The sequence below is a fragment of the Palaemon carinicauda genome, chromosome 1, assembly GCF_036898095.1.
Source record: "Palaemon carinicauda isolate YSFRI2023 chromosome 1, ASM3689809v2, whole genome shotgun sequence".
Lineage (NCBI taxonomy): Eukaryota > Metazoa > Arthropoda > Malacostraca > Decapoda > Palaemonidae > Palaemon > Palaemon carinicauda.
Genome location: NC_090725.1, coordinates 232459578 through 232478523, shown reverse-complemented (window position 1 = coordinate 232478523; position 18946 = coordinate 232459578). Strand labels below are relative to the sequence as shown.

Genomic DNA, 18946 nt, shown 5'->3' with positions numbered 1-18946 from the left:
TTTCCTTCAACTGGTCTACTATATCACCCGACAAACCAACAATACGACGTTGCACTGTCATACGATTCAAACTGATATTCTCAAACTTTTTCAAAACATCTGGAGAAAGTTTTTGAGCAGCAAGAAGAATACACTTTTTAATGAAATCCCCCTCTGAAAATGCCTTGGAATGTTTAGCAATCAGGTTTGCAATTTCATAACTCACTTCTGTTACGTCCTGTGCCTCTTTATTTTTCTGAATAAACATTTTTCTGCACATGAAAACCTTGCATTAGTGATTTAATTTTCTGCTTTCTTAGTTCACCAACAAATTTTTCATAAGGCTTGTGTTTTGTCAGATAATGCCTTTGCAAATTGTATTCCTTACAAACGGCCACACTATTTTGGCATATCAAGCAAATGATTTTTTTTTCACTGTTTTCTACAAAGAAATATTTATCTGTCCATATTTCTTGAAATTTTCTATGTTCATCTTCAAGCTTTCTTTTTCGACTTGAGTTTTTGTCCACAGAAGTACCAGAAGCCATAGTAGCTAAGCAAAATTAATCTGAAAACACTACAATGATAAATGCCAGGCCTTGTAGCAATATCTCCTATTTTAGACTGCAAAGAAACTATCGGAGCTCAGACAAATTAGCTAACTTGGAAGGTTGCCAAATAATCATTTAACAAACTTTTTAAACTGGAATTTAGATGTATTAGGAAACCATAATTATGAATGTAAAATACAATAAAAAAAGAAAAACAAGAAAAACAAAAACAGGTTTCGCATCCGTTTAAAAAGAGAATAGTATTCAAAATTATGATAAATATTAATTTAGATATAACTTCCCTTCACAACAACGAGGTTACTCCCGTCTAGACAACGGACAACCATACGCGTTCACCTCTTGTTTCGACTGCTTTCGTGTTCGAGGATGGTGATGAAATTATGAATTTAGTGAATCAACTGATTATAGATAACGAGATAATTCAACAATAACAAGAAAACACAAAGAATAATACATTATATATATATATATATATATATATATATATATATATATATATATATATATAATGTATGTCTATGCATGTACATATATACATATATATATATATATATATATATATATATATATATATATATATATATATATATATATATATATATATATATATATATATATATATATATAAGTATTTATATATATATATACATATATATATATATATATATATATATATATATATATATATATATATATATATATATGTTTATATATGCACACACATATACATACATACATACATACATATGTATGTGTGTGTGCGTGTGTGTGTGTTATATAGTACATATTTACTATTTGAAATTATATCATAAGACGGAGTAATATGTTTATATTTATTATTTTCTTTTACTGTACAGAGAGTGATATATTGTGTTTTCTATGATAACTTCGAGGGCCGCCATGTGCTTCACTGGGGGCCGCATGCGGCCGGTTGTGCACCATTGGTATAAAGCGACTAAAGGGAGAGCTGTCTTGCAGTCTTGCTTTTTAGCAAAAGGATATGCCAACCACCAATGCTTGTAATTGACTGCATGGGCATACGATTGTAAAAAACCACTGCCAAAATCATTAACCATGCCTGATGCTATTTGAAATATGGATGCTGTTAGGGAGTCCCCTGTAAGTGACATGCGTTAGGATCCTCCTGCTGGCGTGATAAGAGGACGAGGGGTACTGTAGGGTTCACATCTGCGGCCAAAGAAGCTAGTGACAGAATGAAAGATCAGAGCAAGTACTTGGGATTTCAGTACTCTAAAAAGAAGATTGAGGAAGATAGTGGATATGATGAAGGAGGAGGAGGAGGAGGATAGATATCCCGTATGTGCAGGAAACTAGGTGGAAAAGAAGTGGAACTAGAGAGACAGGAAATGGGTATACTGTAGGCTATCACAGCAGGTCATGAGAAGGAATAAACAGAGTTGGGGTCAAAATTAGTAATGACTGGAAAAAAAAGTGGTAAAAGTAGACAGTAAATGATAGGCTTTTAAAGATTCCAATGCTGATAGGGGATCAGGTCGTAAATATAATTTCAGCATATGCTTCTCAGATAGGTTACCAAAATCAAGAAAAAGAATTATTTGGACAAGAGTTTGAAGCAGCTATTAAAACAAAGAAAGAATGAATGATTTAAAGTTTTCAGGCATCCTGACATCCAAGGTCATTGACGCCGGTAACATTTAATTTATGTATACAAAAATAAAAAATGAAATAAAATAAAAAATCAAAGAGTATTCAGTTAAAATCATAAAAATTGAATGTCATAAAAGTTAAATATTTTTCAGAAGACCTGCTTCTGAAATAAATCTAAAAATGCCACTTGCATGGAAGGACACATCATTTCCAAAATCTTGGCAAGGATGAACCTGCCACCCTCACCTCGAGCCTCAAACAAATATCTATTCCGCAAGTTGTTATAATTAGGGCATTCGGTCAACAAATGCCTTACTGTTAGAGGTACTAAACAGCTGTCACAATACGGTTGGTGTTGGCCCTTCAGCAGAAACTCATGTGTCAACCGAGTGTGACCAATACGGAGACGACAAAGAGACGTCTCCCATTTTCGGGGCATCATATTATACCTCCAAGGAGATATGTCATTTGTTACTTCCCTCATTTTATTGCCATCTTGACTATCCCATTGCTGTTGCCATTTATTGCAAACCAATTTCTTGATGTCAGGTAAGAAATCATTACAGGGAATGGGATACCTTCTCGGCAGCAACTCGGATGCAGCCTCCTTAGCCAGTGTATCTGCCTTCTCATTCCCAGACACACCTACATGTGCTGGAACCCAACAAAATTTAACTGTTATACCTCTCCGTCCAATAATGAAAAGCCATTCTAAAATCTTTAAAACTAGAAGGTTATTAGAATTAAAAACTTCCATAGCTTGAAGGACACTCCTTGCATCACTAAAAATTGTAAAATTACCCTCCTTCTCCAACGCTATTTTCTCAATAGCGGTTAATATGCCATACAGTTCGGCAGTAAATATGGAAGCGATCAGAGGAAGTGCACCTCTACAATTAAAACCATTACTATGTACTCCAAATCCAACGCCAGCATCAGATTTGGAGCCATCAGTATAGATAAAAGTTGATCCTCTGTGTTCTTTAACATGTTCATTAAAAAGAGACCTGGCTTCTAGGTCTGACATATTCTTCTTATCTCCAATAAAATATTTACAAAAAGATATCTCTGGTAACTTCCATGGAGGCGTTGATGATACCTTGAATGGAAGTACCTTATTTCTAATTATATCCAGACTATTTAATAATCGTTTCACCCGAAAGCCATAAGGTTGAGGAGATTTTGGGTGCAACTCAAAGTATGATGCGTGTCTTACAAGGCTTGCAGTCTGAAAGGCTAGAGAGTTAGGGAGTCTTTGCAATCTAAACCAATACCGAAGAATGGAAGACATTCGGTAAAGGTCTAGAGGTAACTCTCCAGCATCAACAAGGAGACTCGGGATAGGCGAGGTTTTAAAAGCTCCAGTAGACAATCTAATACCTGCATGATGTATCGAGTCTAATATTTTTAACCGGCTTGGGGTGGCTGAAGAATATACCTCACAACCATAACTAATTTTGGAAAAAATCAAGGCCTTGTATAATTTTAAAATAGTATTGCGGTCTGCCCCCCATGATGTATGGGACAATACTTTTAAGATATTCAGAGCTTCAACACATTTAGCTTTTAACGCTTTTAAGTGAGGAACCCATGTAAGCCTACAATCAAATATCAAACCTAAAAATTTAGCTTCACTTGCACATGGTATCCGTTGACCTTTAATGTATATATCCGGGTCTGGATGTACTCCCCGGATACGACAAAAATGGACAATGGTAGTTTTACTTGTCGAGAACTTAAATCCATTCATGTCAGCCCACTGGATAATTTTATCAATAGAGAGTTGGATTTTTCTCTCAACCATTGCCATTCTGGCCCCAGCAAATGATATGGAGAGATCATCCACAAATAATGTTGCGAGAACATCCCGGGGAACGACTGAGGATATCCCCTTAATTGCTAGTGCAAAAAGGGTTACACTCAGCACATTCCCCTGAGGAACTCCTTCTTCCTGGCATCTACTCTGTGAGAGAGCTTCCCCAACTCTCACTTGGAAAACTCTATGTGAAAGAAATGACTGGATGAATAATGGTAGCTCACCTCTCAATCCGCACTCATGGATTCTTTTAAGTATACCGTATCTCCATGTGGTATCATATGCCTTTTCAAGATCAAAAAAGACTGTCACATGGTGCTGTTTGGAAGCAAAGGCTTCACAAATGGAGGACTCAAGTTGTATCAGCACATCAGTCGTTGAGTGCATTTTCCTGAATCCACATTGAATGGGTGATAAAATATTCTTCTTTTCAAGGTACCAAATCAGTCTTGCATTGACCATCTTCTCCATGATTTTACATAAACAAGATGTCAATGCAATAGGTCGGTAATTTGCTGCTAAAAACTTGTCCTTACCGGGTTTTAAAAAGGCTAAAATAATGGCTAGTTCCCAAACACTTGGATAACTATGATCATGCCATATTCTATTAAAAATGCTTAAAATAAATAACTTTGTATTAAAAGGTACATGTTTAATCATTGCATATGGAATTCCATCGGGTCCAGGGGCTGTATCGTTACAAGTAGCAAGAGCAGAATCAAATTCTCTTTCAGTAAAAGGAGAATTGTATGACTCTTGCTTTCTTGTTGCAAAGTTTAAAACTTTCTTTTCTTCATTGCTCCTATACTGGTGACCAGGAGCTGCTTCACACTTGCACGATACATTTGAGAAATGGTCAGCCAGGGCATTGCTAACTTCGGTTGCTCCAGTCATATACTGGCCATTTATCTTTAACACTGGTGGTGGGTTTGGGGTGAATTTGCCTGCTATCTTTTTGACTTTCCTCCACACAGATGATGTTGGTGTTCTACTGTTAATGGAGGAAACAAATGACATCCAAGACTGGCGCCTAGCTTCTTTCATGGCACGGCGGAACTGTGCTCTACATTTCTTGTATATGACTAAATTCTCCTCATTACGGCGCATGCGCAATCGAGTTAAAGACTTTCTTGTGGCTCTGTGCAGGGCAGTTAGTTCTGATGACCACCAGGGGACTGGTCGTCGTCTGAATATCCCAGTTGTTTTGGGAATGGAATTCACTCCTGCTGTGTGAAGAGTTCCATTAAGTAAGTCTATGGCATCATCAACACTTTCAAACTGTTCTGCATTTCCTTCAATTTCACTCAACTCCCGAAATCTATTCCAGTCCGCCTTATCAAGATTCCATCGAGGCGATCTTTGTAAAGGTGGACCATTGTTGCTGTTTATAATGATTGGTGCATGATCACTAGTATGCCAATCATCTAATGTTCTCCAATTAAAATTGAGAAGACAGTTAGAGCTTGCAACTGATAGGTCAATACAGGACAAGGTACCTGTCTGTACATGAAAATGTGTGGGCTCTCCTGTATTGAGGAGTCCGACATCTTCATTCTCCAAAATTGACGATATAATATTACCCCTTGCATTTGCTAAAACATCACCCCATAAAGGATGTCTACTATTAAGATCTCCTAGTAAGAGAAAGGGTTGTGGGAGTTGCTTAATCACCTCTACTATATTATCATATGAGATGTTATCATTTGGAGGCAAGTAAAGAGAACAGATTGTGTATTTTCTCCCTATATCAATCTGTACAGCCACTGCCTGCAGAGGGGTACAGATAGACAAAGATATTTGGGGAACATCTCGACGAATGTATATAAGACTTCCCCCATGGCTCCCTGCTCGTTGATCATATGGTGTCCTATAGCTAACATACTCTCTGGGACAAGGAGTATTAGCATCGAGCTTGCTTTCTTGTAGACATACTGTTATAGGGGAGTGCTCACGTATGAGGAGCTTAAGTTGTTCATATTTCGCCCTTAAACCCTGGCAATTCCATTGCAGAATGGAGGAAAAAACTATGGTTTATTTTTTGGAAGACATCTTAGATGAAGTCTTCCCATTGGCAATATTTGATCTAACAATATTTCCCGGAGGTAACTCTAGAGAGGATCTTGATATAGTGGGTTTTGTGTTTCTCTTTTTCTTTGTGTCCTTTTGATCTAATTGTTGAGGAGGATGGTGGACCTCAACTTGAATTTCTGATTGATTCAATTTACCTTCTAGTTGTTCAGAAACATCAGCAGACAAGATATCATATTTATTGGAAGTCGTGACTTTAATGTTTCTTATGGTAGGAGGCGAGAGGGAGGGAGGTCTCTCTCTTTTTCGATTAAAAGGTTGTGATCTGTCAGGTTTTTGCACCTTCCCCACTACGGGTTCACCAGGTAAATTGGTTTCAAGTGCAACCTCCATCAGATCAGGCAAGGAAACGGCCTGTGAGAGGTTTGTACTATTGTTTAAAATTGGAGTAGTTGGCTTTTGAATATTTTTTTTTGATTTTTCTACAATTTCTGGATATAGATTTTCGATGGGACTTTCAACCTCTTTAACTACTTTCATTTGTTTCTTTATCTTAGAAGTAGAGATATAATTTTCGTCTTGTGTGGTTTGGCAAGTTTTTCTTCAGAACCATTGAAAAAGGTTGCCCTGGTCTTATTTGCTTTTCAAGAGCTCTTTTACGAGCCTCCTAATGGCCTGGATTTCTTTTTCAAAAATAAACTTTACACAGCTTTTAGATGTAGCTGGGTGTGCTTCCCCACAATGTATGCAATTAGGGTTTTCTATGCATACTCCATGACTACTTTTTCCACAGTTGGCACAAACAGCTGGCTTATTGTTTAGTTTTTCTTTACAATTCTGGCTTAAATGGCCATACATTTGGCAATGATAACATCGCAATGGTGACGGGATATATGGTTTTACTTTCAAAGATAGCCAACCAGCTTTTATAACATTTGGTAATCGGCATTGATCAAATGTTATAATCAGAGTAGCAAGAGGGATACGTTGTTCTCCAACTCTCTTTCTCATTCTGACTATTTTAACTACTCCTTGATTTTTCAGTTCATCCTCTATTCCTTTTTCCTCTATATCCAACAATTCTGGAGCATATATCACACCTCTACTCTGGTTGAAAGAAGGGCGCGAAACGCATTTTACGCTATGACCATTCAATGTTGTAAGTGTTTTTAACCTTTCACCTTGTAATGGGGACAGTGTCTCTATCAAGAGACTTTCATTTCCCTGGGGTAAAATTTTTGGCTGCCCTCCACAAAGTAACTATTTCCCTATTAGCTTTAAAAACATTTATACGCTCATTTCTTCCGTTTTCAAATTCCAAGATAAAAAAATTTTCATAATTCACTACTTCATAGTGACCAGGTAATACTTCTACTTTTCTATATCTTTCTGTACTGCCATCATTTTTCACTCTTTCTCTCTTCTTCTCAAGCGTTTTATTATTCACATGACGTGAATAAGGTTCTAACGTTACAATGTTAGAACCCGAGTTGGAGCTGTCTGTACCGAGGTCCATGTTTGTATTTTCCAGGTCGTCAACAGAGGGGTGGGTTTTTTGGTTGTGAGCAAGCCGGGTTATCCACCTCTTATCGGAGGATGTCAGTCCTCCTATCCCATGTGGCCCAACACGAGAAGAGGCTTCAGCGGGGACCAGTCCTCTATTAGAGAGGGGCTGCCTCTCTTAAGGTGGGCGTACACTGGTCAGTGGGGGTAGTTAGCCCCTCCCACCGTCGACTCCAATGCATGGCGTCACCCATTACCCGCAAATATGGGTGACTTAAAACCGGATCACTGGAGCCCGACTCTTAACAGACTTGGTCTGCACCCAATGGGGTCTGCCAGAGGGTGATGGCGTCTAAATTGGCACAGGTTGAGATGGAATGCAGTCCATCCCACTCTCTGCCAAATCCAAAGCAGCATCCAAAGTAAAATCGAACATGCCAAAGTCGTCAACAATATCGAGCCCAAAAGGAAAAGATGGGAGAAAAAAGAAATAATCAAAAGTAAAAGATTAAGTGCTGACTGATTTAGTTGGATTGACAGCTGGGCACCGAGGTCCAATGGGAAGTAGTTCCCACTGTTCATTAGAGCCCAGCTGCTAATCCCTAAGCCCCCCATCCTCATCAAGGCTTCAGCATCTGGGGGGAAACAAAGAAAGAGAAGTTAATCATAGGAGCAGACATGAATGGCCGAGTGGGGAAGAGAAGGGATGGATATGAGGAGGCACAGGAAAGCCATGGGTTTTGAATTAGAAATGAATATCGTATGTATATATTTATTAGTTTTTAATTGGCATGTATGAACACCTGGTTTCAAAGGAAGGGTATGCACCTGATAACTTATGAAAGTGGAGGAGTCGAAAGCCAAATAGATTATATTCTAGTTAGAGAAAAGTTGGTAAAAAGATTAAATTCTAGTTAGAGAGGAGTTGGTAAAAACAATGTGATAAACTGTAAACAACAGACTGGTATGATGGCTTTTAAAATGAGCAGAGAAAACCCATGAAAAGAATGATATTGTATCTAAAACATTGGTTTTGGACCTTAAAGGAGAAAAGGGTAAGCAATTTAGGAAGAAAGCAAAAGAGAGAGACAACTGGAAAGGTTGAGCTTGATGAGTGGGTGGAAAGGTAGAACTTGATGAGTGGGCAGGGAAACAGAATAAAAAATATATGGGTATGAAAGAAATGTGTGTAGAGGAAACAGACGAACTAGTGGTAAAAACCAGTGGATATGGAGTGTCAAAAGGAGAAACACGGAAAGCAGAAAAGTAGTGGTGGGATAGACATATGCAAGAGTCGGTTAAAAGAAAATCAACAGCATTTACGGACTGGAGAGTAAGGCGTGTACAAGGTGCAGAGGAACAGTATAGAGACAAGGAAAATGATTCAAGTAAAGAAGTAAGTATAGCTATTGAAAAGGGGGTAGAGCAATTAAATGAAAGGCTAGGATCAAGGGAAGGAGAAAATGTTATCTATTAGATTTCAAATTTGAGGAAAAAGCAAAGACAGGATTTGGGGCAATTACGAGTTATCAAGGATAGAGATGAAAATATACTGTATAGGGATGAAGACATTAAGAGGAAATGGAAAAAATATTTTGAACAACTATTGAATATTGAAAATTATGAGAGAATCTGGGAGAAGTACAAAAGGTGGAGAGGCCAATGATGGAGATATGGAATACAGAAGTGAAGTGGACGTTGAGTAAAATGAAAAATAGTTAAGCTCCAAGTCCAACAAAAGTTTCAAATGGTAATGGTCAGGATAATAACTACAAAGGGGGAAGAATGTTTGCTAGATTTGTTAAGAGTGATACGAGAAGAAGAAATAATGTTTAAAGACTGGGAGTAGAGTCTAATGGTATCTTATATCCAAGCAGAAAGGTGATGTCATGAAATGCGATAACTACAGGGGAATCAAACTAACAGAATGGTTAGAGAATTTTTAAGAACATACTATAGTAGATGAATGATTGAGAGAGATTGTAAAGATTGGGAAACAGCTGTATGGATTTGTGAAGGGGCGAGGGACTATGAATGCTATCTTTATGGAAAGAAGGCCATAAGAAAAGAGGCTAGAGGTTAACCAGAAACTCTTCAGTGGTTTTATAGATCTAGAGAAAGCTTATGATAGAATCCCAAGAGAAATTATGTTTTGGTGCTTGAGAAAGAGGAAAGTTCCAGAAAAATTGGTTAGAATGGTCGAGATGTACAAAAGAACAAGGACAAAGTAATAAAAGCAATTGGGGAAACACCTTCTAAGTTTGTGTTCGATTACACAAGGGTTTAGCATTAAGTTCCTTTTTATTTGTGTTGCTCATAGACGTTTTAAATGAATATATCTCAAAAGAAGAATTCTTGGAAGTACTATAAGCAGATGATTTGATGATTACTGCTGAAAATGAAGACCTGCATAAAAGAATTGTAGAGGCCAGAAACTGGAAAGGGGTGGGTTGAGGGTAAATATGGATAAGACTTGGGTTATGGTGAGCATTAAGGAAGGTAGGGACAGGATAGGCATAAATGAAAGTATAGTAGAGGCTCAGTTATAAGACAGGTGGAACAAATTAGATACATCGGATCTACTATAAGTCAGGAGGGAGGATGTAAGGCTGAAGTTCACAATATTGTACAATACAAGTAGCCTGGGGAAGTGGAGAGAGGCAGCTGGAGTGGTATGAAATAAAAAAAAGCCAATCAAGCTAAATGTCAATATCTATAACACAGTAATAGCAGTGTTAATATTTGGACTGGAAACAAAGGCCCTAAAACAAAAAAAGGAAGCCAAGCTTGAGAGAATCGACAAGAGAAGGCCAAGGTGGGAATATCACCGCTTGAAAGATTGGAAAATGGTAAAATAAGAAGAATGACAGGCATAGTAAAAATTACAGTGGTGATAAATGTGTCACAAATGAAATGGTGTGGGTTTGTTTTGAAGATGGATGGTGGGGGAGAGAGTAAAGATGACTTGGGACAAACCTGTTAAAAGGAAAGATCAAGAGGGAGGCAGAGAATTAGATGGCATGATAGGGTAAAGGATGATACGGGAGAAGAGGTTTGGTGGAAGAGGATGCCTTTGATAGATGGCATTGGAGAGGGCACATTAGGCAACTGACCCCTGGCAAAGAAGGGCCAGGGGTCGGCAACCTCCACTGTTGTCTTGGAAGGTGATGTCTCTCTTTGTCGCCATCTTCTTCCTTCTGCCATAACGCACCCATTGGTCCTTCAGCCAGTCTTTATATTCTGGGTAAATATAGGAGATGGAACACTGTTGACCCTGCAACGGGGAGAGTCGAGTGGAGGTCAACCTTGTGGCAGCTCATAACAGGACCACAATGTAGGTCATTACAGCCAGGGCATTTCCGCATTTCACAGGAATGCTCCATGACAAAAACACAAAGTTAAAAATTGACAAACACACACACACACACACACACACACACACACACACACACACAAAAAAAAAAAAAAATAATTGCTTGGCTTCTGGGAATGCCTCACCAAGTTAAGGCTACAGCTGGGGCTAGAATGACGAACTGAGCCATGCGGGAGACTGGATTAATGCTCGTTTGTCTCACACTCCCACTAGTCTCCCATAGAAGATGCTTTGAATCTCCCACCCAGGTCAGCAGAGTTGATCTTACTCCTAATTATAGGACGAGGGTTTGTATTTGTATTGGAATAATTTTGTATAAAAACAATGGAATACTACACCTTTTAGCCACTGAGTAAGTGTACAGAAGTAGTTAGTTTTATCTACTTACCACAGAACTTTGGCAATTTTTGGATGGTTGGCATCATCAACAATATGCGGAACACATGTGATCACTTCCCGCTGTATCTAAAATTGCAAAAGGGTAAAATGTTTATAACATCAGATAAATATCATAAATTTTTAAAGTACTGTACAGTAATTAGTATATTTCCTAGCCATACAAACCTGGGTCCTTTAATTAGGGGGGGAGCAGATTGTTTCAGCACTAGATGGAGTTGGTAGTTAAAGTTGGATAACGAGTGGCTATCCAGCTGGTAGGGGTGTGGCGTAAAACCCTTTTCAACTGGAGTGCCTTCACTTTTAACCTTTTGGCTCAGGATTGAGAGGAGTGGTTTAGGAGGGAAGTTGGATCAAAGGACTGAAGTGTGTATGGCTAGGAAAAATACAAATTACAATAAAAATTTGTGATTTGTTCCCGATTGTCATACAAACCCTCGTCCTTTAATTAGGGAGACACTACTTAATGGAATGGAAGTCTCCTGGAACCAAAACTGGAAGATTTATTTTCTTCCCTAGGAGTAATCAACACCTGATCCATGGAAAAGCAAAGTGATGACCTTAGCAACCTCCTATCTGATTTTCATATGGATGAAAGGCTGATAGGACCCGGGTTCTACATGCATCCATGTACCTAACCCAAACTAGAGATCCCTTCCTCCTGAAGAGGATGTCAGTTGAGAAAAAGAAAACCAAGTATGAGGATTAATGGGTTGGTATAAGATTCACCACCCCCCAGGTCATTATAATGGGATGGGAGAGTTACTTCTTTAGACTTAAAGAATGGAGCTCTGGAGTGAAACTTACCAGCATCTGGTCAGACCAGCAAATAACATTTCAACCCTCTAGACCCCGAGAGGACAGACAGGAGAATGAAAAAGAAGGGACAGTCATAATACCATTCATTTCAGATTTACATCTACACATTACCATAGGTGAGATGCATGATTGTGGGTGCTGGACTAGTTACATAACTAATTGAGGAGCCACCACAGGTCTATGCTCAAAGGTGTCAAATGACTTGTGGCTATCCTCTCATAAGTAATAGGTCGTCAAGGTATTCTGCCTTTTCCAGAAACTGGCCTTCAAAACTCAGTCCACAGACAAGTTTCTCCTCACGAGAAAAGTGGGGCCAATACCCCGAACCTTGTAAGCTCTGTTCCTAGCTGGCGCCTCAACTCTCTCATTAGTGCTAACGAAACATCTCCGACTCTCAAGCCTGAAGTGTTGGGTCCTTTACAGATACCACTGCAGAGCCCTCATGGGACAAGAGTATTTCCTCTCAATCACCATCCGACGCCTACCAAAATGAGGGGATGGAGAAGGACTCTAACCAGGGGTCATGCACTGCCGGGTTCTGGATTTTGGTCACGAAGTCCGGCACAAAACTGGAGACCTCCATCCACCCCTCAGCATGGGTGACTACATAAAAAAGACCATGCAACTTGCAAATTAACTTTGCCAATGCTAAAGTTAACAGAAAGAGTCTTGAGAGTCAGATCCCTGTCTGAAGATTTCCGCAAAGGCTCAAACAGAGTACGCGTAAGAGACTTGAAGACCAAAGTCACATCTCGCTCCAGGGGCCTGAGAAAACAGGGTGGGCAAGACTGCTTGAAGCTCTTCACGAGCACAGACACCCACCACAAAGGGAACAGAGAGGAGAGTTCAATACCCTTCAGTCGGAAGACAACACAATGCCGAAAGGAAGTCTTTGATAGCCAAGATTGAGATGCACTTCTCTTGGTGAAGAAGACAATGAAATCTGCTATCTATACTACAGTTGCTACGACCGGAGAAATATCCCTTCTACGACCCCAACTGCAAATGATGGCTCACTTAGCCTGGTAGACAACTGTAGGGGACCTCCAGATATACCCAGACATCTCCAGTGATTCTACATCTGTGCCAAGAGTCCACAGCTTGATGATACTTCTGCAGGTGCAACTGACTGAGAAGTGTGGATCCCAAGTGGTAATTCTCTGAGGACCATGACCAGAAGAGCAAGTAGATTGGAATAACACTTGGCTTGAAGCCTTTCTGCTACCAGAGGATGTAGAGATCACTCTGCTTGTACAACCTGCCCCTGGCAACTGAGTGTGTCTGTTGGAGCACTCCTCTTTCCTGGAATGTATCTCGCTGACTTCACACCGTGAAATGCCACCTAGATGTGCTTCTGCTTTGTCAGCTCACAAACAGGACATGAGACTGTGTCCCCTTGCTTGCTGATGGAGGCCACTACAGTAATGTTGTCGCTCATCACCACTACCGAGTTCCTAATCAAATGTTCTTGGAATTCCTGTAACCCTAGGAAGGCTGCTTGCATCTTGAGGATGTTGATGTGCAAATGCCCATCTTTTTCGGTCCAAAACCCAGAGATTACCAGGTTGTTCAGGTGTGCACCCTACCCCTCTTTTGACACATGCAAGAATAGTTGCATGTCCGGAGGCGGACAGTAGAGTGGAACTCCCCTGACAAGTTTCTCCTTGTCGAGCCATAAACCAGATTGTCCCAAACCTCCCGTTCTATTGGAACAGTAAGTAACCAGTGATACTTTTCTCACCATTGAAAGGATTTCTGTGAGCAAGAAAAGAGCTTCTCGAACAAGGATAGGCGACCGACAAGACATTGCTAGCGCTGAGCTGGTACTTCTGTTGTGGACAAGAATGGTCGTGAAACCTTCGAGCCTGCTGATGAAACTATCCATAAGAAAGAATTCAGATGTTGCTGTGTTTAACAGCCTGCCCAGGTACTTCAACCTCTGCTTGAGTATGAGATTTAAGTTTTCCCAGTGTACCAAAATCCCCAGATCGTGGCAAAATATAAAATTTAATCTCTATCCTATAAAGCAACCAAGTCTTTGAGGAGTCCAGGATCAACCATTCATCAAAATACATCAGTAGACATATCCTCACGAATAGGCCCAAGCAGCTACCAAGGTGAACACCCTTGTGAATGCCTGGGGAGGTGTGCACAGTCCACAGATGTCATGAATTGGTACACCATAATGTTGAGGGAGGAGATAATTTTGAGAAGATTGTTGAATAGGCACTGAGAGTATGCATCCTTCAGGTCTACCAAAAGCACAAAGCCTCCCACTCTAACAGAAGACAGCACAGTCTGTTCCGTCTCTATCCTGAACTTTGTTTGAAGAACAAACTTGTTTAGAGGCGAGAGGTGAACGCCCAAGCACCGTGTCACCTTCTCCCCAAGGAAAGCAGACTGTAAAAGACCAAAGATTCATCTTGAATGACTTCGAGTGCATTCTTCTCCAAAATAGATTCCACCGCTGTCCAACCCCTTGCAGAGAACTCCCTGAGGACAGGCAGCAGCAGCAGTCATCAAACCCCACCCATCCACAAGGAGACAGAAGCAGTGAAAGACTTTGCTGGAGTCTTCCTGGGCATTGACAAGTCTGACCCCGACGAACACTTCGCCTGCTTCTTACCCTTCGGGCATACACCTGCCACTGCAGAGGTCATGACTTCCACTTAGCACACAGGGATGCCTGCAAACAGTCATACTTACTACAAGATGCACAGAGGGAGTGTGAATCTACAGCCGGTTTAGCCTTAAATTGGTTGCAGCCATCCCCCATTCCTCGCCAAACACAACCTTCTTGCTTCCATTCCATTGCTGACAATCAACATTACCTTCCTGAAAATGATAAATAAATGAATACTTTGACAGGAGATTACTATACATCCGTACGTGACAGCGGCCGAAACTGAAGTGAAGTTGCTCCAGCTGGAAAGGGGGGAGGGGCTCCTCGGCCTGCATCCTCGCCAGTTAGAAAACTGCGTGTTAACCAACTTTAACTACTGACTCCAGCTTGTGCAGAAACAATTTCTCCACCTACTAATTAAAGGATGTGGGTTTGTATGCTGCTCAAGAACAATTACATTATTTTTCATATCATACTATATTGTATTTGAAACAATTGAGATGATTTATGTTATACAGTATGCTGCATATACAAAAGAACCAAAACATATACTCAAGAGAAAATTTAAATTATTGTAAATCCTATTTTGATCAAAATTCCTAAAATAATTATATAATACAAAATTCATCAATCTGAAAAAACACATGAAATTTGGACCATATGTCCTAGGCCTCAGGCCCGTGAGACAATTCAGCAATGTCACAGCAGTGGAAATATAGCTGAAATTTTATAATCAAACCCTTACATGAAGGTAATACATAAAAATTATATGTAGTATATAATCGTCATTTTTTCACTTGAATATGCTAAAAAGAAAAATAATCTAAAAAATCTTTGAGACTATTTCTTTTAAAATTAAAAGTCCAAAAGAGGCTCAAGTAAAACCTCCAACTATAATCTTAGTAAGAGATAGTACTGAATCAAGTTAATCTTAAAATGTAAAAAGCAATTGAACTCAATTTAGCAATAGATCAAAAACAAGTTAGAAGACTGACTTACCCTAAGTGGAGAACCTTCAAGTAACTCAATAACTCTAGCTGTAAGGACCTCTGAGTCTACGATATGATCTAACCATCTTAGGTTTGCCAGGATTAAGGAAGGAATATCCACAGAAGTACTAGTTCTGAAATACATCAAATAGATAACAATCAATTATTTCTATGAAAAAAGGTGATTGACATTAAGAATCTATCACAAAATCAGCAATATTTGCTAAAATCATAAATAATACAATGTTATGATCAGTGATTTTATATGGCTAAATCAACTGCTCCAAAAGCTTCTATATAAGACCCAAAAAAAAAAAAAAAGAGAGAGAGAGAGAGAGAGAGAGAGAGAGAGAGAGAGAGAGAGAGAGAGAGAGAGAGAGAGAGAGAGAGAGAGAGAGAGAGAGAGAGCGCAATAAGATAAAAATTCACTAATAAAAAGGTTTATTTTAAAAGGTGCTAGGAAAAAAAACAAACTTTGTATGCCACTGAGCTCCTGACAAGTGTTTCCAAAGAAAGATTCCTACAGAAAGTAAGGAAAGTAGCATGGGAGACAGGAACCTATCTTCTGACTCACAACCAAACTTTTTCTCCAATGAGGTAATGTCCAAAAATTGAGGAAGACCTTTCGCTTTGAGATTATTCTTAGCCAAGAAGGTAAGTAAGAAACCAAATTATTTTCTCAACACCAAAAAAACACATAATTGGATAAAGCCTGTCACTCAATAATACATTTAGCTGCAGCCAAAGATAAAATAAAAAGGGTCTTGACTCAAGATCTTTTAAAGAAAGATCTTCAAAAGGATTAAAAAGATAACTAGTTGAATATTGTAACACTGCACCTATAGTCCATTTCTTTTAGCGATGCATATTTGCACCGACTCGCCGCGGTGCCCTTTTAGCTCGGAAAAGTTTCCGGATCGCTGATTGGTTGGACAAGATAATTCTAACCAATCAGCGAACAGGAAACTTTTCCAAGCTAAAAGGGCACCGCTGCGAGTCGGTGCAAATATGCATCGCTAAAAGAAATGGACTATAGATTCCAATAGACAGTCCTGACAAACAGGTTTGCAATTACAAGTCCTAAACACTTCCTGGATTACACCATAAGTAGATAAAACTGACCCAAAATGCCAGAAGATGTTATCAAATTTAAATAAGGACCTATAACCCTGAATAGCTGAAATACACAATTACCCTTCATAAAACAGGAAATGCAAAAACTTGACAATATTATCCAAACTAATTCTTGTTATTGAAACATATCTGGACCTGCAGCAAATGTACATTACACTTCTGTGATACAAATTATTGTTAAGAGTGCCTTATGGAACCTAATTTAGACAATGTAAGGGACCTTAAAGACCTTTTCTCTCTCAGAATAGTCTCCATAAGCTTAGATGTAGTGCATGGAGGTTTGGATAAATGACTTCTAAATTAGTTGCCCGAGAAGATTGTTCCTGTCCTGTAAGGTAATCTGCTTGGACACACCAACAACAGAGGTCACAGAAGTGTAAACCATTCTCTCTGAGGTCAAAAGGCAGCCATCAGCCCTCCTGCTGTTTGAAGATACCCAGAAATTTCTTATCATTAGTGTAATTATTGAGAATGGTGGAAAAGCATACAGATTCAGTTTCAACCAGTCCTGCAACATGGAATGCAACTTCTATGCTAGGGGATCCAGAACCAGAGGGCAAAACTCCATCATCTTGTTGAGGGAGGTCAAAAACATGTCAACATTTGGTCTTCTCCAGTAATTCCACATCTTTTACCACTCTTTGTTGTTTCCTGCTTAAGTGATCTGCTAATATATTCAATTTCCCTGGAATGAACAGAGGTAACAGAAGTATCTCCCTCATATTCATCCAACAGAAGATCACTTCTGTTATAAGGAACAAGGATTCCAACCACACTACCCCTCCCCCCAGGCTTCCATATGGTAGCCAGTATTGTCATGTTTTTTTAAAAGGCAGCTACGTACTGTAGTGCCTCAACTAAGAGTTTAATTTAATCTGGGAGGGATCTTGTAACTTAAAATGCCTGTATTCTAAAAACATTTCTCATAGGAAATACAGAAAATTCACTATCTGTTCCACAAGACCATATATACAAATATAGAATATAATTACTTTTAAAGGTTCTTATGAAATTTAGCAACATTAGAAATTAATATATATCAATATTTCACAATAAAAAAGAAATATCAAGAAATTAACTTGTACTTTACATCTGAGGAGATTAGCGGCTGGTATGAGGGAGACGAGAGAGGAGGATAGGGTTACTGTTTTGAAGGAAAATTGCCCTCCATGGACATTTCTACTAAAGTAACGGGAGTTCTCTCTTTTGAAACACATTCACTATCACTGAATGAATCACTAAATTTATGCTTGTGCCTTATGTTTTATACACACTCATACACTATACTGCTATTGCCTTTTTTTTATTTCTTGCTCTTACCCGCACTGATAATAGAAAAACCTGTTTAAGCTTGCCATTGCATGTTTCACAATGTTAGAATTTTTGTCACTTTGTTGACTTCAACTGTTTGTATATAAGCTCGTTACCTTGTTGAATAAAGTCACTTCCATTCATCTCGCTTTTCTGTTAGTACTTCACAGCTACTTTGCAACAACTGGCAACCAACTGAGAACAAGCTTCCCATCGATTTTTTTCGGCCAGTGCTGTGCCCTATGCTTCTTACGATGCCGCTCACTCATCCTGACTCTTTAACTCACGCCGCATCGATGAAACTGCCACCCTTTGCCAGCAGAGAAGTTCAGTTTTGCACCAAGGGCATGACTTACTCAAGCAGCAAAGCATTGAACACGAGGACACTTTCCTAGAAATCTCCGATTGGCTTCGTTACCGAGGGGATACCAAAATAGCATACAATGCCCTCACACATACCTCCCAAAGCGGTACTCACCATCACTTGCCGCTCATATAGCCAAGATTTTTCAGATATCTCAACAGCGGTTGTGGCCCAAAAAGGCTTCGTTTCCCCTCAGGGAAATAATTAGTATCTCTCACCGGTAACCTGCTAGAGACGGCTCTCCTTAGGAAGTGAGCCTACTTCGTACCCTTTAGGTTCGACGCATACCCAAACCTATATGCACCGCCATTCCCGATGTCGATACCTTGTCCATGAAAGACCTGACGACCAAAGTCGAAGTCCTTATGGCCAGCCACTTCTCCAAATTCAAGACCTGCATCAACGCCTCC

The 18946-nt window shown here is 39.4% G+C and overlaps 1 protein-coding gene across 3 annotated transcripts in view; it reads right to left on the bottom strand.

Annotated features, from left to right (window-relative positions):
- Window positions 1–18946, bottom strand: part of Fancd2 — a 728399-nt gene that overhangs the window by 301907 nt on the left and 407546 nt on the right. For all 3 annotated transcript variants that reach the window (XM_068387949.1, XM_068387938.1, XM_068387943.1), the window contains 2 exons: window positions 15738–15861; window positions 11289–11365 (listed from right to left, as the gene is read on the bottom strand). In XM_068387949.1, coding sequence (XP_068244050.1) covers window positions 11289–11365; window positions 15738–15861 — 201 coding nt within the window. The remainder of the gene's footprint in view (window positions 1–11288; window positions 11366–15737; window positions 15862–18946) is intronic.